The sequence below is a fragment of the Chiroxiphia lanceolata genome, chromosome 2, assembly GCF_009829145.1.
Source record: "Chiroxiphia lanceolata isolate bChiLan1 chromosome 2, bChiLan1.pri, whole genome shotgun sequence".
NCBI lineage: Eukaryota > Metazoa > Chordata > Aves > Passeriformes > Pipridae > Chiroxiphia > Chiroxiphia lanceolata.
In genome coordinates, this window is record NC_045638.1 from 119478621 (window position 1) to 119498179 (window position 19559).

General features: G+C 51.2%; 1 protein-coding gene across 2 annotated transcripts in view; it reads right to left on the reverse strand.

The window, feature by feature from the left end:
• Positions 1-1558: 1558 nt before the first annotated feature.
• Positions 1559-19559, reverse strand: part of MAP6 (microtubule associated protein 6) — a 32750-nt gene continuing 14749 nt past the window's right edge. Inside the window, exons 2-5 of one of the 2 annotated variants that reach the window (XM_032679902.1) lie at positions 14144-14357; positions 12132-12328; positions 6121-6182; positions 5722-5926 (exon numbers count right to left, since the gene is read on the reverse strand). In XM_032679902.1, the coding sequence (XP_032535793.1) occupies positions 6167-6182; positions 12132-12328; positions 14144-14357 (427 nt within the window). In that variant the 3' untranslated portion in view covers positions 5722-5926; positions 6121-6166. Of the gene's footprint in view, positions 1825-5721; positions 5927-6120; positions 6183-12131; positions 12329-14143; positions 14358-19559 lie in introns of those variants that run through there. The other variant, XM_032679901.1, reaches the window with a different exon arrangement.

Below are 19559 nucleotides of genomic sequence, written 5' to 3' on the forward strand. Positions count from 1 at the left end.
GCAGCTCCAGGGAACTGGAGCAAAACCTCCTGCAGGCAACCAACTGGCACTGGGGCTTTGGACTGGTGTCCTCTCTAATAATTGTGCAATCATTGTAATTATATACCAAAAAAAAAGTTAATTACTTAATCATGGACCCTTCAGCTACCGAGCCAGGCAATTATTCCCAGGCATGTAATCTCCAGCTTTTGTGCTGAGGAGTTCATTAGTCACTATTCACATCTTCTCAGAGGTGCTTTGCAATGGTTCAGTGATTGGATTTACTCCAATTCCTTCTTGCCTTGTACAAGCCACATCCTGACAAATATTCCTCTGTGGTTTATTCCTTTAACAAGGAGGTTCTTTCCAACCTTCCTGTTACCAGAGGGGATTCACCACAATGTGAACATCGGGAGCTTTGAGGCAGTTTTAGGTTCCTGATTTTCCTTCCAGGTCCTTCTGGGTGGGTGTCTTTTGTCCCATGTTTGTACAGCTCTTGGGAGGGGTACAGGATTAATAGAAGTGATCAGTGCAAAAGAAGGAGATTGGATCTCCTAAATCATCTGCTCTTTCTAAAGGTGGTCCAGCCATCTGGAATAACTCCTGCACAGAACAGGGAGCTGTGTAGGAGGAGTACTTTGGAGGGGGAGGTGTGTTATGGACTCACATTTTCACTTCAAAATCCTTGAATGACTTCTCCCACCCCAAGGCAGTTTTCTTACGAACTAGACCCAGCAAACCAGACCCTCTGGATCTGGAGGGCTCTGGAGCTGCCACACTCCATGGACACTGCACAGCCCTCCTCATTTCCTTGCATAACTCATTTGGGAAGGGAAAGCAGGGTTAAGCTTCTGCTCAAAGTCAAGGCTTTAGGAAAATAAACCTAATCCCAGGTCTAAGTGTTATAACACTTCAGGCCAAACCTGGAGGTGTTTCCTGGAGTGTGCTGGGCCAGTGACTTGCTGGAATTGCAGCCTGGGGACTCCATGCCCTCTGGAGGGGATGGGCTGTAGGGCTGGGCTGCATCCCCCACCATGTGCCACATGCACCCTATAGAACCATAGGATCATTAAGGTTGGAAAAGACCTTCAAGAGCATCAAGTCCAACCTCGTGGACATAGGGAGCCTCACCCAGAAAATCTGGGCATACCCAACAACCATGAGCCAGCTGAACTCTTCCTACAGCAATTCCAGCTGGTACTTCATGGTTTTTCAGTTAAACACTTTTTTAGAAAATATGCTGATAAGAAACACTGATTTGCCAGCAAGTTTGGGTGTCTTGTCCAGCACTTCGTAAGGGGACTGGAGCACCTCCCCTATGGAGACAGGCTGAGAAAGCTGGGACTGTTCCCCCTGGAGAAGAGAAGGTTGTGTGGAGACCTCACAGCACCCTCCAGCTTCTGAAGGGGCTACAGGGAAACCAGAGAGGGGCTGTTCAACAGGAACTGGAGTGACAGGCCAAGGGGAAGTGGGTACAAACTGAAAGAGTAGATTTAGAATAGACATTGGTGAGAGAACCAAGTGCTGTTTCACAACTATGAATAAAGGGAGAACTGGACCCATTTTTCTTTCTCTGACTTTACTGTACTTACATCAAGGCACAGACATGCTAAACTTCATCACACAGCTCCTGGTGACATAACTCCATGTGCTTGAGAGACAGGAGAAGGTGTCACTGAGCTCTGCTCGCCGGCTCTATTGGAGGCCGCCAGGCCATACACATTCCATGCAGACTATCCGTGGGCTCCAGCGGCTGCTCGGACGAGTTCCCGACCTCACGAGGGTTGGTCCTGCACCAAGGTACTTGGCTCTTGCTCTGTAGCACCAGGGTTTTTCTCAGGGGTCCTGGAAGCAGAGAAAGAGCATCATTGCAAAGCTGTCAGAGCGATCAGCTGGTGAGGACAACACGCTGCCACCCCGGGGCTGGGGTTTGTCCCATACCCAGGGGCCCTGCAGTGCCCCCCAGGCACATGTTTGGTGTGTCCTCAGGCTGCTTGGTGAGGCTGGTCCTGGGCCCTGCAAGGAGCTGCTCCAAAACCCATGGATGTCCACAAAACTGGGAGGGCTGGGGCTCTGGACTCCTGGTTGAGCTGTGAGCAGGACCACGCCCACCATCAGCTCCAAAACGTGCTTGCCAATTGATTATAACCTGCCTGGAATGGGTTTGACACCTCGCTGTGTGACTGCCCCCCAAAGCAGCAGCTTGTTCCCCTCGAGGTGTGTGGGGGGGTGGAAGCCCCGTCCCAGGGGAGCCAAGTTCTTGTGCTGCTCAGGAAGGACCTGGCTCCTCTCAAAACAACCAGCAGGAAAACAAGCCCAGCCCACATATCCTAACCCCAGTGTGAGAGCATCCCTCCTCTTCCATGCCCTCAGGAGACACCAGGGGGTGAGGGTTGATCCATCCAGGCACTGGATGCCTGCTGGGATCAGCTCTGGAGCCAGCCCTGTACCTGAGGTGCTGGAGGAAAGGCTGGGTCTTGCGGAAGCGCAGAGGGAGGGATGGGGAAGGAAAGAGCTGCAGGGAACAAGGGAATCAATCTTCATTAGGAGAGAGAAGGAGGATCTGCAGCGATGAGGAGAGAGGTGTGATGGATGGGGAGGGATCTGTGAGGCTGCAGGAAGGCAGAAAGCAGATGGAGAGGCAGGAGAAACCTGCTTGGCTTTCAAATGGGCAGCTGTACACGGTGGTTGCATCAAGGCACTGTGGAGATGCCCATTCACCCCCCAGCCCGACACTGTCTTTGTGCAAGGAATGGTTCCAGCTCAGAGGAGGGTGCTGACACCATGGCCAGGAGGCCAGAGGTTGGTGACCATCTCCTTGGCCCATGAAACCAGCCCAGCCCAGATACAGGAGTCCAACCATCCCTGCAGGAGAGGCTCGTGGGGCAGCACCATGTGGAGAAGCCTGCCAGGACCATGTGGAGAAGCCTGCCAGGACCATGTGGAGAAGCCTGGCAGGACAGCTCTCCCTCAAATCCTCACCCTGGCCCTGCCCTATGTGCTGGCCATGAGGAGCCCTTTGCTGCCAGAAGCTGTTGGCAGAGGTTGGGAGGAAATCTGCTGAGTTCTTTCCAGTTCCTATGGGCTTGAGGTGAACCCAGCACCATAAATCAGAGGATTAGGGGAAAATGCTCAGGCTGTCCTGTGCCAGTGTGTATGTGATGATCCAGGCTCAACAGGATCCAGGGGAGCCAACACCTCTCCCTTGGTGTCCAACCCCGCTCTTGCTGCTGCCCTGCATTTCAGAATAGAGCTTGGAAAGCAAAAACTCAGCTCTGAAGCAACAAAAACTCTCTGTCATCCATCAACACTTTTCCTGAGCCCTTGCCAGAGTCACCAGGGGACTTCTCAGCAGCACTGGGAGGCCAAAAGCTGGTGCATGCAGTGTATGTTCTTCATTTTAATCTACTGGCTCTCTTCCCATGACTGGCTGCATCCTTCAGCCATGGATTTCAGGCTAAGACCCAGCCTCCTGGAGAAGAAAGAGTCTGTGTCCCATCCCCATCTCCATCTCCACCTCCATCCCCTGGTTTCCTCTTTGTTTGCGCTGGATACAGACAACTGTGTGACTGTCTGTCCCAGTAAAGCTCATTCCAAACTGGGAGGAGTGTGAGAGAAGGTGATTCCATTTTTGTCCCCAGGGCCACCAGAGGATGCAGAGCAGGACCAGCCCTGGCTACTCTCTGCAGGGCTGCACAGCGAGGTCTGGCCCTTGGCAAGAGGGAGCTGGGAGGGTGCAAGGCAGCATTCCAGCCTTGCTCTGCACCCCAGCAACCAGAGGGGCTGCTGTCACTGCACAGCTTGGGGGAGACCTGGAAACCTGCCCCAGTTTGGGGCCAGTGAAGTCTGAAGGGGGAGAAGGTGCCTGGTTGTGAGATCTGAGCTGACATAGGTGTGAGGTGAGCAACAAGGACCTCTGCCCTTCAGAGTTCAAACCAAGGTCTGCCTGCAAAGCAGCAGATAGAGAAGCTCTTCCAGAGCTCTCCTGGCACAAATCTAGGTGCCAGAAGACTTCAGTGGACTCCCAAGGTCAGCTGGGGACCTCAGTGGCACATCTAGTCCTGGCCTGGGATGGAGGAAGCAAATGTTCAGGGCACCTTCTAAGCCACAAGAAACCTCCTGGGCATCCATCTCTGGAACATGCCAAGCCAGCTTCTGCTGCTTGCCCTGGGAGATGCATCTGCTTGGGCTTGCACTGACACACTCGTGCCCACTGTTCTCTGCCCCAGAGCAACGACGTTCCTTTACCATCAGCTGCTTCTGCTCTGGGCTACAAGAGTTCTCCTTCACTCTCCTCGCCTGCTGCATTTGTTGAGCCACCTGGCAGCACAGGACACCTCTGCAGGGAGCTGGAGGAAGGCCAACCTCTTTAGCAGATGCACCAGGGTGGCAAGGGACAGGAGGTGCTGCAGCTCCGAGTGTGCCGGGCTCCTACGCTGCCAGCAGAGCTCGTCCCTGGGGCTGTAAAAGAGAGAAACAAAGGTACCAGAGGACAAAAGCACGAGCAGAGTGACCCCAAAAGACTGTGGGAAGAGAGGCAGCAGTGAGAACAACTGCTCCACTGGCCACAGGGACAGACACACGATGCACTAGCAGACACATCCAGTGAAGCCACACCAAGAAAGGAGAGAGAGAAGGGGCAGTCGGTGGGTGAGGTATCGTTTATTCCAAGCAGTGAGTGAGATCACCCGGTACAGGCAGAGAGAAAGGCTTTACAGTCCAAGAGACAGCACACGAGACACTCACTGGGGGGAATGGGAAGGACAAGGTCCCTGGTGGAGCTGGGAATTCAGGATGGTGCAGAGGGGAAAGGTGCTCAGGGGGAGAAAGCAAAAGGTTGGAGAAGCAGCTGTGGGACAGACGGGGAAGAGCTGGCAGGGATGAGGGAGGGGAAATGATTTTGAAGGCAAAAAGGAACAGCACCATGGGATCTGGCAGGGGTGAGGGCACTGCAGGCTGCAGGGACAGGAGCCAACAGGGCCAGGGGTGTGTGATCAGCAGTGGAGCTTGGGGACAGGGGTGGGAGCAGGGGCAAGGGGGGCAGGGACATGCAGTGTCCTGTGGCTCCTAAGCATGATCTGTGTCAGGAAATCAGAGGTGCCTTGCTCGTGTCCCTGCTGATAAATCACAGGACAACACAATGGTCTGGAAGGATTTCAAGATCATCCAACGCCCCTGCCACGGGCAGGGACACCTTCCACTAGCCCAGCTTTCTCCAAGCCCTGTCCAACCTGGCCTTGGACAATTCCAGAGATCCAGGGGCAGCCACAGCTTCTCTGGGCAAATCCCCTGGCTCCAAACAAGGTGGCCACAACTGAGCTTGTCTTCAGTCGGGTCCTAAATCCTGAACCAGCCCAAGGAGCAGCTCAGTCCAAAGGCCAGGGGCTACTCTCTGGATTTCCCTATCCTGACCACCTGGTCCTGGCACCACCAAGTTCTCCTGGGTGCTGTTTAACTGATAAAGACAGACCCACCCTCCACCCTGTGCCATGCCTGGTGCTCCTCACCCTCTGCTGGGACCCAGCTCTCCAGACCCCTCCCAGAGCCAGGTAGGACGTGCAGGTCTCCCCAGGAAGACACAGGAGACCCAGCTTTGCTCAGGGGCTTGGGGCTGCTGCATGCCACAGGCTGGGGCAGGGTGGGCAGGGGACAACAGGGAGGGGGCAGAAATGCTTCCCCCTTCCATCTCTCACACCACTGAACACACTGAAGGCACAGTTATCATTCCTCAGGGCTCTCACACGTCACTAAGGTCTGCCACTGCTCCTCATCCATCATTTTCCCGGTGGCTGGTCCTTGGCTTCCCTGGAGCAGCCTGCCTGCAGGGAGAGTTGGCCTTTTAGGAAGCAGAAAGATGCCTTCAATCCATTAGCAGGATTTTCTTTCATCCTTGCCTCACATCTTCTCCACAGGACCGTCAGGATTAGGGAGCTGTTCCCAAGGCACCCTGCAACAGAAATGAGGTGTTCACAAGCAGCTCAAGAGTTCCTGACAGACCACCAGTCCTGAGGTGCTCAGACCTCTGTCACCCCCATCCCACACCCCCCAGCTTGGGAGTAGACCCAGTGGCACTGGGGGAATTGCTCCCAGCCCAGAAAGCTCACGGGTACAAGGACAATTCCCCAATGGGATCAAACTTACCATGGCACTGCTGGAACCAGGCAGAGCTGAAGCCCATGTCTGAACATCACAATACTTCCCAGCTGTGGAAAAGATACTGTTCTTAGAGCTGAGCACATCCATATCATCCTGTTCATACTAGAGAATTTCTTCTTTCTGCATGGCTCCTCTTCTGCAGCTGATGCCACTCTTGGGGATGGCAGTTATTCCTTGGATGTTGGGAGACACAACTTATGACAGAGGTATCTTCTTAAAAAAAGTCCCTTTCTCTCCTGCACTGGTACATCTTTAAATAAGCTCTAAATCCAGAGAATATTATGACACACAAGAGGCTGCATTTGTACGAGGGCTGACATGTCAGCTGATGGAACATCTGCACTCATCCTTTCACCAGCCAGGGAGGTAACAACGATCACTGAGGTTTTCAGAGGAAGCTCAGAGATTTGGAAGTGTCAGCACTGATACATCTCAGTCCTGTGCCCAGGCTGGAATGGAAGGATGGGGAGTATCAAGGGGGAACTTCCCCATCCCCCCATGCACAAGGATCCCAGGTGTGCACAGGGAGTATGTAAAAGCAGTTCATTAACACGGGAAGGATGGAGGCCACTCCTCGTGGGGCTGCTCAGGGCAGGCAGGGTGACACCTCTGCAAAGCCACGCTCAGGTCACAGCATTATTTAGGCTGGAAAACACCTCTAAGATGCTCTGTTATCAAAAGTTCGAGAAGAAGACTTTTGACTCTTTAAATTCCAGTTATTGTCCCCCTCCTTGTCCCCTCCCCCAGACCCCAGCACTGACCATTAGGGTGGGAGCAGGTGGGGTCCCCATCCGTGCTGCAGGCATGGAAAAGCCCCTGGACCTTTGTGCCATGGGAGAAACATTTCGTTGGCCATCATAGATTGTCACAGACAAGCCCCAAGAACGACACATCTTTTAAAAATGAACATTTTCTCCAGTACCAGCTGTGGAGGGTGAAATGGTAAATCCCCTGACCTACAGCCCAGCTGAAAGACTGCAAAGGTCACCCAGGGGTGTGTGGCTGATGGATGGATGGAGCTGGTGGGGAAGGGACAGGGAAGGCAGGGTGGTACAGCAGGACATCAGAAAGCAGCACTGGTATCAGCAGGTGGAATAAATTCAGGCAGTGATCTGTAAACCAGGCAGGGATGTGCAATAGCCCCCAGCAGCAGTAAGGCAGAGAAGGGTTGGTGCTCCAGGGAGGTAACAGAGCTATGGTGGAGGAGAGATTTCAGAGTTATAGACCTTTAAGGCCATCTAGTTGCAAACTCCCTACCATGGGACACCTTCCACTAGACCAGGCTGCTCAAAAATACAATAGTTTTCTTCAGGTCGGTGGGGATTTTATTGGAGCGTCCATTAAAAGAGAAAACAGGATTAAAAAATCAAAATTGTAGGCTAATTAAAAGAAAAAAAGATTAGGGTCACCATTTAAAATAAAATTGTGCTCCCAGCCCTGCTTTTTCACAACCACCATTTTCTCCAGATATCCAACACTTTCATTAATATAAAACCAGAGCTTTGCATTTCCACAGGCTCTCAAAGTGCTCAACCCAAGAACTTGCCACCTCCTTTCAGTGAGGGTTTACAGCCCCTCGACCCCTCATGGGCTTTTCAGGTGGTTTCCACAGAGTCCCAGAATGGTTTGGATTGGAAGGGACCTCAAACCTCATCTCATTCCAACCCCCTGCCACGGGCAGGGACACCTCCCACTAGACAAGGTTGCCCAGGCTTGGTTTTGGGAGAAAAGCAAAGCTGTAGGCACTTGGAAAGGTGTCATTAACACTGGAAAAGGGTGTGCAATCAAGTCATCTCATCCACATCACCTCCCCTCCCTCCAGCTCTCCTTGGGGTTTGCTCCCTGAGCCACTGAAGGTGGGCACGGGAGGGCTCAGCAGGGCTCTCACTGCACAGATCCCCTGCTCACAGACATTTCACATGGAAAATAAAGGCAAACCTGCTCCAACCACATGACTTCACTGCCCTCTGAGTGCTCCAGGCTAGTCTGGGGTAAGCAGCCACCTAAAGGGAGTCAGGCTGTGCCTATGGCAGGCACAGAAGGGGCAGTTCTAACAACACAAGCCTGATTTCAGTTGGAAGGGCGTTTCTTTCACTGAACTGTGCTTCTTATCGAGAAAACAAGCTCCAGGAGGTGGTATTCGTCTTCAGCATTTATTTATCATTGGAAAAAGAACCCTTTGAGCAAGCAAAGATCACAAGCACGTCACAATCAATTGGCTATACATTAATTTGTGTGTGTGTGTCTGTGTGTGTGTGTGTCACTCTCATCAGAACAGCAACAAGGAGAAAGCACCACGAGGAGGTGTGCTCAACATGTTTACAAGAGACAATCCGTGATATGCAACCGAACCCAGGCCACAAAATATTAATTAGACACTTCCTATCTGCCTCCAAGAGGCGAGAGTTTGTGGAATTCACGGGTGCCAGGTCTGGACACCGGGCAGATGGAGAAGCAGGTGATTGGTGTGCGAAGCGTCAGAGAAACAGGAGCTCAGTCAGCAAATTAGCACCATTTTGCAGAAAGGAGTAACAGTACAATACAGTGAAAATGCAAAAGCAAGCAACAGACAGCACAGGAACTCTCACACAGGGTAAAAAGCAAAACAATTTTTTTTTCTTTCTTTTTTTTACAAGGAAAGCAGAACATAATTACAGATCAGCATCGTGGGAGCTGCAAACACAGAACAGCAGAGCAGTTTCCCAGCGGGATCGACAAGCTCAGAGCCCAAAGTGAACTTGGAACGGCAGAGATTTGGTCTCCTTTCTGATAAACCTGAGTGGGTTGGATGGGCACAGAGCCTGGGGAGGGCAGAGTGGGCAGGGTTTCCCCCTGAGGCTCGACTCTGCTGCGTTTCCTGGCGTTCAGTGCAGTGCTAACTGTGTGCTGGGGGGGGGTTGGATGCATGCTGAGACCTGCTGCACATGGAGCACAGCCCAAGGATGTCTATCCCAGTTCTGTTGCTGTTGAGAGGGGGGTCTCCAGGCCCTACCAGTCTCCTAGAAAAAAACCCCTCCAAGGACCATTCCTCCCACCCTCAGAGAGGTGGCCAAAATAGGCGGCTCGAGGGCCCTTGGGAAGTTCCTTCCTAGGGTGGGAATCTGGCCCCCTGACTAACACTTCACACCTGGCTTTGTACTGAGCTCATGGAATGGTTTGGGTTGGAAGGGCCTTAAAGACCACGGAGATCCAAGCCCCCTGCCACCAAAAACCTTCACGTGCTAAGGAACACAAAGCCATGCTGTGACCACCCACTGTGCACTGTTCCACTCAGACACTGGGATGGATGCTCTCCATCGAGAAGGAGCAATCCCAGAGCTCATGGGTGTTCAGCAGTCAATCCAGAGTCATGGAGATGCTTTGATTAGGTGCTCTGAGCACCTGAATCATGTTCCTTGAGCAAAATTTAGTTAACCTTGAAGCCAAGGGCTAAATTCCCCCTGAACTCAAGGCGAGATGGTGGCAAAGCGTGACCGTGTCCCTTTCAATGTGACACTCGGGGCCAAAACATAACGGGGACAACTGTTTGGTGTGGTCTGTCCTTCTGTCAGATTGGTGTGTTGGGCTATTGGGAACTGTCTAGTGCCTTCCTGACGTGCCCTGCCTGCTGTGACACATCATCTTCAGGGCTGGTGCCACATCCTGCGACAGCAGAGGACGCTACTGAGGAGTGGGAAGATGCATGAAGCACCTCAAAGGCCAAGGAATCACACCAAGCCTTGCCTTGGGAGCTCATCTTCTCTGGCCAGTTGTCCCTTGTGGGTGGGAAGAGCTGTGAGCACACCCCTCTCCCCCAGCTCAGTGCTGGAGACAGAGCTGAGCTGCTGCAGGGGCTTCTGAGCACTCAGGAAAGCAATGGTCAGTATGCACAGGTCAGCATCTCCATGAGGGCATGCACATCAAAATTAAAAAGAAAAAAAAAAAAAAAAGCACTACATTCACAAAGATTTCCACAGTTTTACTTCCTGGAGGATTTTCCCTGGTTTCCTCCCAAACAGCGGAGGTTTAAATATATATATATATTTCTATATATGAATATATATTTTCCACAGACACAACCTGACTAGCTCATAGCACACAGTTCTAACACAGCTAAGCTTTGGAAACACACCACTGGGTTCAGAACACTACACTCACTGCTACTCGAAGGGTTAGGCTGTCAGCAAGGCAAACAGGACACGTCACACGACACACTGAACGTGGCACTTACTCAGCACTAAGGCCAGCAAACCTCACTACCTGTACAGCACAGAGCTTCCCTCCCCTTGGGAAACTCCCTCGCAGCCTTGCAGCCCACCACTCATTTATGTTTCCAAAAAAAACCCCAATCCTAACGGGGTGAGACCCTAAAAGTGGGACTCCTCATCCTCCCAACACGTCCCTTTCTCTGTTATGTTTCACATCCCTAAAACACCCTGGGCAGTGAGACTTTCCTCATCCCAGTGCCTCCCTACCCTACCTCCCACCTCTCTCTTCGTCCTTCCCAGCTGTCCTCCGAAGTTTCACGCTGGACTTCACGTTAGGAGAGAAATTTTGGGGCTGCCAAAATAAAAAATGAGAACCCTGCACCTCGACTTGAGGCCTCTCTGCTACGGGAGAGTTTAACAGCTCAGTTTGGTGGGATCAAGGTAAGTCCTCATGTATTTAGGACCCAGTCCAGGAGTCAGGCACAATAAATTCGGACTGGGACCACAGCTCTCCCAGCTCCCACTGCTGCAGTGACCCAGGTTCTGGGGGATGCAGGGCCAGTCTGCTGGGCCAGGTCACACTGCTGACAAATGGTCCTGCCCTGTTCAGAGCTTCCACACTGGGCTGTGGGGATTTCCTGGAGTAAGGGCACAGTAAATAGGATTGGAACCCTGAGATCTTGTCTGGAGGGACTCTAGGGATCCCAGCATCTTTTTTTGTGGCCCTCTTGGGACGCTTATGAGCCACATGAACCCCAGCAGCTGGAAGGGTCAGCACGGCAGGGGCCGACAGCTCCAGCCAACCTCGGTGACACGGTTCTTTCTACCTCTTGGAAGGGCACCCCTGCAAACCAAACCTCCTTCTGAAACCTAACTCTGCCTGCTGGCACCCCAAGAGTGAAGAAAGCAGACCAAGATTCCAACCAAACCGGGAATAACTCAAAAGGTCCATAACCTGGGGGAAACAACAGGGAAGAACAACCTGCTGACAACCCCGTCTAACCTGCCACGGGCTTGGAAAGTCTTCACTGCTCTCTGAGCCTTCCCTCACTCAGTTTTTTACTTAAAATCAAGGACTTCAAGTGGTGCTGAGGGTGAAGCTGCCTTGATGCAGCTGGACCTGCCCCCAGCTACCCCGGGGGAGGACTTGGCCCTTTATTTCCACGGGATCTCTTTTCCCGTTGCTTCTTGGAGCAGAAATCCCACCAGTGCCACCAGGGGGAATCACTCTTGGCCACACCACTGGTTCTGGTGGATTCCCAGCAGATCCACACCACTGGTTCTGGTGGATTCCCAGCAGATCCACAGCACCATGAATGAACCTGATCCTCTCTGCCTCCAAAACCCTTCACCCGCCGGCACCAGCGGGAGACGACCCAACAAGGTCCAACCCAAAAAGGCCTCCTGGGATGAGAGCAGAGCCCTTCCATGGCTCCACGGGCACTTCCACGCTGGCAAAGCCCCGAAGGACCAGCCCAAGGAAAGGGCCAGGCTGTTGGATGCAACCATGATCCATCACCTCCATCTCCTACGCCCTGCTCATGCATTCCCACGTCCCTCACTCTGTGCAGAGCCGTGTTGTGCAGGCAAAGCAGAACAACCTGACCTCAGAAACAAGGATTCCCTAATCCTCCTTGGAAATAAAACAGAAAAGCTTCTAATACAATCAGAACAAAAAGCAGATTAGAAGCCTCTAATTAATTTTGTGGCCTTTATTTAATCAAGTGGGTGGGGGGGGGGGAAAAGAAGGAAAAAAGAAAGAAAAGGGGAAAAAAAACGAGTAAGAAAGGAAAGTGCAGTGACATTTACTCTTTTGCCTCAGCCAGTTTATTGTTCATCTCTTTACTTTTCTCCTTGTCCTCTGGCTTTGCTGTGTTGGAGGTCTCGGCGCTCTTTTTCTTGGCAGCCCGGCCAGATGCAATCTGCTTGTCTTTGGCCTTTTTCAGGGGTTTATGGCTTGTTGTGGTCTTTTTTGGTTTGGAAGGCTTTATGCTAGGCTTTTCCACCTGCATGGAGGACAGGCAAAACGACAACAGACAAGGAGAGAGAGAGAGAGAGAGACAGGGACAGAGAGACACAAGGACAGGTGGAAAACAGGATTTAGATCAGAAACAGCACAAATGTTCCTCATCTGCTCAGCTCTGCCCTGCCATGAAGGAGGGGAGCAGTTGGGCTCATGCTGGGTTGCAAATGGCCAGCTCCTTTGCTGATGCCCTGAAGCCACAGAGCCCCTGGAGCCAGCAGAGCCCGTTGTATCCAGATCAGGACACAGCAGGATGAACAGGAGAGGGAATGTTATCAGGCATTTTAGTAATTCCCCCATCTCTCTCTGACTTCAGGAAGGGCTTTGCAAGCCCACAGGGGATTGTCTCTCTCTGGATTGGAAGCAGAGAAATGATGCTCAGGACAAAGAGGCTGCTACAAATCCCCACCCTTCCTGCAGGACAGGACTCCTCTGTCTGTTTATTCTTAACAGATTCCTACCACACAGGAAAATTCCTTGGGGATACCTGGGGCACAGGACACCGACTGGCACCTGGAGAAAAGTGCACAACACTGTCTTGTTTCTACAGCTCCCAAAATCGGAAGAACAGCTACAAAACTAAGGAGGAACAGAAGCCTTTAGCTCCTCCATGCCTGCCCTGCCACCCCTCTGAGTCCTCACAGATCCAACACTCCTGAACTCTGGGAAGGACTAATGGTCCTGGGTTTAAAACTGCACAGACTCCTTTCAAATGCAGATCCACCACTGCTCCTGGAAAACAAGGCTGGAAGACATTTCAGCTCAGGTCCTTCTCCACACATGTCCTGGATCTGATCAAAGCCAGGAGTGGGTACTGTCACTCTCTGTGCTCTGAATTAACCACAGATGAAGATCTGGCTCTTACCATGTTGTTCCTGGGCAAAAGAGCAATGTGGAGTTCCTATAGTTTTAGAGGGAGAAACAGAAAGCTGCCTAGATAATCATGTGGGAAATGACAACACAAAACCCTCTTCATCTGGGCCCTGCCCTGACTCCTCAGTTTGACACAGGGCACTACTGTCTCCAAAGTGCACCGAGCTGTTCTAGAGCCCGTAGAATTATAGCATGGTTTGGGTTGGAAGAGTCCTTAAAGACCATCTGTTTGCAATCCCCTGCCACGGGCAGGGACACCTTCCAGTAGCCCAGGCTGCTCCAAGCCCCGTCCAACCTGGCCTTGGACACTTCCAGGGATCCAGGGGCAGCCACAGTTTCTCTGGGTGACCTGTGCCAGGGCCTCCCCACCCTCACAGCCAACAATTCCTTCCCAATATCCCACCTATCCCTGCCCTCTGCCAGTGAGAAGCCATTCCCTGTGTTGTCCCCAGTCCCTCTCCAGCTCTCCTGGAGCCCCTTCAGGCCCTGCAAGGGGCTCTCAGCTCTCCCTGGAGCCTTCTCTTCTCCAGGTGAACCCCCCCAGCTCTCCCAGCCTGGCTCCAGAGCAGAGGGGCTCCAGCCCTGTCATCATCTTAGTGGCCTCCTCTGGACTCTCTCCAGCAGCTCCAGGTCCTTGTGCTGCTGTTCCCCAGGGCTGGAGGCAGCTCTGCAGGGGGGTCTCACCTGAGGGGGCAGAGGGACAGAATCTCCTCTCCCCTGCTGCCCAGGCTGTGGGACCAGCCCAGGGCACGGGAGGTTTTTGGGCTGCCAGAGCACGTGGCCGGGGCACGTTTAGTTCTCCCTCCACCACCACGTGCAAGGTGGATCCCCGGCTGGCCAGAGTGAAGATGCCCCAGGAGGGGACTGAAGGCAGTGGTGTCCAGCCCTGCCCTGTGGGTTGGACGTGTCCCCCCGGGTCCCTCACCTTGGGAGGTTCTTTGTAGGGCTCGCTGTAGAGGGTGCGTATCCTCCTGCGCTCCAGGTATTTGTTGTCAGCTGGAGAAGGCTTGCTGGTTTCCCCCTTGAACTGGGCGCTGTAACTGGTCTCGTGGATCATCTTCTCCTCCGGGGGTTTGTACTGGGGCTTGGCCCGTATGGCCTTCACCGGCTTGACGTCGATCCAGGGCCGGAACTCGTTCCTGAGGGATCAGAGGGAAACAGGCTCAGGGATCCAGCAACGGATGGAATCCCACGTTGCTCAACGACATAGGAACAGGCTCGTTTTTTACCTCACCCAAAACCCACCGACAAATCACGAGGAATTGAATAGAAACGTGGTCTGTTAACATCAGCCAGCCCTGGGCACCCCTCGGCCACGCCTGTGAGGAGAGAGTTGTGTGATTCCACCTGCACTGCACCAAACTGTGCTCAACAGTTCGGTTAACCCCATACTAACAGATAAATAATTGGGATAAGCAGGTAAATAATCAAGAGAAAGCTATCTTAGGTGCACAGTCTATCAGGTGGAGCTATGGCTTCTCTTTATTAGCTCATAGTGAATTCCTGAGTTACAGGGAAAAAATAACCCCATCTTTCATTTCTTTTGGACAGAGCTGCAACCTTTTGGAGGAAGAAAACCCAAACACGCTTGAAAGATTTTTAACATCTGCTGGACACGTTCCACAACTTCCTTCTCTTGTTTTTCCCAGTTCTTCCCAGCACAGCACCAACATCTGCTCAGTTTTGAAGCAAACCCTTTCATTTTTCTCTCTAAAAATCGATATTCATCTGAGAACGGGGATGGAGAGACCCAAATGTGTTGGTACCTTTACAGGGGTTGTGCTCAGACACAGCCCAAGGCAGTGTTTAGGTCCTTAAAACTCCAGTGCAAGCCAGGAGTTATCCCAACAGTGGTGCTATGAGCCCTCTGCAGAGGGGTGAATTTTCCTTGGAAATCACAGAGTTTGGTTTGGGAATGGTTTGGGTTGAGAGGGACCTTAAAGCTCATTTCATTCCAACCCCTTTTCATTTTCTTGCCTTAATTTCAGGGCTTCTGAGGCAGTGGGATCTCCGAGCTGCAGACCCTGCCCCTCCTGCCCCGCTCCACGTTTTTGGGCTGTGTTACTCATTTTCAGCCCGGATTATGAGGGAAATGAACTCTGTGAGGGTACTGCCAGTCAATCCCTTCCCGTAATAGCTCTGAACATCTTAATCAGCTTCAACCAAATTTGACAAATGGGCATGGGGTTATTCAGCTTTCCCTTTTACGAGGATAAGCAGCTGGAGCGAGTCCAGGGGCTCAGGAAAGCTTCAGTTTGGACATGCACACATCACCAGAGGATGCTCAGACAGGGCTGCAGAAGGTCATCCAGTGCCCTCAGGGACTGGGAATCCAGGATCCTTTCCATGTGCAGGATCAGGGCAGCTCCCTGCCTGCTCACTACTACACTTCTCATTCCCACAACCCCTCTGGAAAATGGGAAACCCCATTTCTCTTCCAAGGTAACTGCTGCCTGCAGGATGAGCTCAATGCCTCTCTGGGCTCTGTTCATGAATGGGAATGCAAATATTGTGAGATACTCACAAATACACCCCTGAAGGTAGGTATTGTTGTCTCTGAGCCACATCCCAGCTCCTACTCTCCATCCTTAGTGTTTCTTCTACCTACATCTACTTTTTATTTTACCTGTATTTCCTAAATTCCCTCCCTCTTTCCTCTTCAGCCCTTCCTGGGCTTGGACAATGCTGCCAAAGGCAGGGATACTCCCTCTTTGAGGGATGCTGTTCCTCAGGAAACCACTGCACTGAATGAGCAACACATGAATTAAAGGCTTTTCCATTTGAAAAAAAACATTCCATTCCCATTTGAAGACATTCCCAATTGAAGACTCTCCCATTCAGTGAATATCATCCATTTGTCCATAGGCATTTCTGTGCAGTCCATTGTTAAAATATCCCTCCTGCATGACAGGTTTTGAGAGAAAGGAGGAAGAAACACGTTTGAAGAACTGGATTAAAGATGTGAATATATGACTGACAAACTGCTCTCCAGAGCTTGCAGAGGAGCAGAGGGAGGACACAATCTCAAACCATTTACTACAGCTACATCTGATGCTCCAGGATATTTATGTCACTCAGAGATGTTGTATCATAAATTTAAATACTTCTTATATGCAGCAAAGAAGTGAGGGGAAAATTAGCAGCTTAAAAAGTTAATTATTTTATTTTTTTTCTGTATTCTGAGAATAGTAAAATAGTAAAACAGTAAAAACATCTGTTCTCTAAGGTACAGTCGCTCCTGCAACACTAAAACTAACTCTGGTTTGGAGAGAGATCCTGCAGTTGAGAGAATTCCCTCATCACTGCTTAACATCCTGAGGCCAATTTGTGGGGAAGGTGCCCAGAAGTTACAAATTCCTTTTTCAACCCGAAACAAGCCCTGAAAACAGTATTTTCCCCCCTGTTTTCAGAACAACAGGTCACGGTGGTGTCCGGACCACTGGAGAATCAGCTCTCAGAGTGTGCCAGACCCCATCCTAACAGAGCTCAGCTCCCAGCTCACCTAACCCTGAGCAAAAGCCTTGGTGAGGCAGCAGGGATGAGCCATGGAGCAGCTCCAGGCTGGATGTGTCCAACAGGCACAGCTCAGCCCAGCTCTGGAATTCTTAATCTCCGGGATCGTCACCGCTCTTCGTTTTGCTGAGGAAGATTTGAAGAGCTGCTGCTGGTCTTGGCAGGAAACAAAGGGCTTGGACTGAAATAGCAGCAAATTACAGCTCTCCGAATTTTGTGCCCGGCTCTGCTCCCAGCCTTACAAAGAATAATTAGAATTAGTGGGGAACCCAGCGCCGACCTGAAACGGAACTGGAAATGAAACTCAGCAAAAAGGAGAATATGAGGCACCAGACGACCAAGTTCGATGGGAAAAATCCCCAGGGCAGCTAAAGAGAGTATATCCAGAAGAATATTGGGCTGTGCAGGATGGGGCAGATGCCTTGCAGATCCTCCAGGATGACAGCAGCCTGATCCATGTCCATGAAAGCCAGGACTGATGTCCACATCCACCAGCGGACACTACACTGCTCCACCCACCCCTTAGTTCATTTGAACTGCATTTCCCCCTGGCTGGGCATGGCTGCAGGCAGGGGAAGGTGACCTGAACCCCCTCCACGGGACACTGGGGTTGAGCTGAGCTCCGAGCTGCCTCTGGAGATGCTCATCCAGACCCGTGTGGGCATGGATTGCCTTCATCTGCTGAGCCACAGCAAAGCCAAGGAGGGGAAGGAAGGGGAGGACAGGGCCAGGCTTAACCACTTCAAGGCTTCCACCTCCTTTGAAGGGCTTTAAAGAGAGGCTGTGTTTGTTCAGCATCAGCACGGGGTGTTCAGGGGGTTCTGCTGACAGCAGCTCCACTGGCACTGGGCCAGCCCAGCTCCCTTATCCCAGTGTACACGGACAAAATAATGAATGGTGCAGAGCAGGGACACAGGAACTTCATGCTGGAGTCCTGCACAGAAGGGGTATTTCCAGCTTAACCTGGAAAACCACAGCTCAGAGAGAAAAAAGAAAAATATCCAGGTTTTTCACCAGGAAAAAAATGATGCTTTACAAAGTGTTAGGCCCGAAATGTTTAATTAATTCTAAAGGGAAAAGTTGGGGTTTTTTTCAGTTTCTTTAGTTCTTTCCCGTCCCATTTTTTTTTCCCTTATTCTACTCAGGACAACTCAAAGGGACTATGAACCTTCTTTTGAAGCAAAACACCAAAATGCTTCACAGGTTGTATTTCAGAACATCACAGTTCCTCTATCAAAACAGCAATGAAAAAACTAAGTAAAAAGTTTGTCTGGGATTTTCAAATTATTTTACCTTTCTGGAATATTTGCTCCTAAATATCCTCCAGCTCCCTTATACCTCTTAATGCAGGAAAAGAGATGTTCAGTGACATGAAATAGTGGGAAACCTAAAATCAATGATAATGGTTGGTTGAACTCTGGAACTCGATGCCAAAGGAGGACACTGAACTCCAGTAAATAATGAAGTTTAATTAAGTCATGGCTGTTTAGCTGGATATTGAGAGTATTCAGAGTTATCTGCAGCATTTAACTGTTCTCTAAAAACCATGGGTCAAAGCAGCAGTAATTCCATGGTAAAGGAACCTCCTCCAACCTCCCTCTGGTTGTGATCAGCCAAAGATACTGGACTGCCAGCAAATCCTGCTCTGAAAGGACTACCTGTGTTTTGACCCTAAACTGTTCTCTTTCTAATGTGAACAGAAAACATCCCATTGGGACTCCATATAAACAGGTTGTGCATCCTCCTGCAAACATCAGTGATTTTAAGGACAGGCCTGAGCAGTGGTCACTGCTCAGCAAGAACCAAACCCTGACTCCCAACCCACTTCCAGCAGGAAAGGAACTGAGGTCCCTCATCCCACTTCCCACCCCAGCCTCCTTTAGTTTGAAAATCCAATTCCAACCATCTCCTGCTGTCACTGGCCTGGCCAACACACCAGATCTGCCCCTGCCAGTGTCAGCACTGCTCTGTCCCTGCCTGTGCACCCAGTGCCCTGTCCCCAGCTCCTACATGGATGTTTAATGACAGCTTTATCCTCTGCTGCCTGGGCTATTCTCTTGGGCACAATAATTTACTGTAAACTGGCACTGTCAATGGTATAAAGAAGCTCCTGGTGCCCAAGATCATTGTTTCCCCAAACATTTATAATCAACCTCTAAGACACACACACCCCCACAAGTATATATATATATATATATATATTTGCACACATGTACACAGAGCAAGTCAGTTTGGATGGGCCCACATCTAATTGTGTACTAAAACAAAGTGATATATATTAATGCAGGAATTGGAAACTTGGACAGTGGACAATGGAGTGAGTGTGAGCAGGATGGGGAGGGCTCAGCATGTGGGAACACCCCCAAGCACAGGACTGGCACAGAAGAGGAGCAAAGTGCTGAGCCTTCAAGAAGGTGACTTTGGCACTGGCTGAAGGAGGTTATGAGCAAGATACCAAGATTAATGTCCTGAAAAGGATGAAGTCAAGTCATTTGGCAGAGCAGAACCATGCTGTGATCCATTTATAAAAACAGCTTCAGTCAGCAGCCCACGAATCATGGATATTGCCTTGCCTGAGGGCCACGGAGCATGGACTTCCAGGGAGGAAGAATTAATAATTCTTCAGCCCAGGCTGTCGTGTCTGAAACGTCACAGACGTGGGAGTGAAGGTGCTGGTGAACACTGAGAGGGCCAAGGAGTGGGGGAGAAAAGGAGTTGTGGGTGAGTAACCCCAAGAGTAACAGCCCTGCCACTGCCCATGTCTCAGTGTGGAGAAACGGGACAGTTCAGGAGCACCCACGAGGAATAACAGCATGGAGAGGCCCATG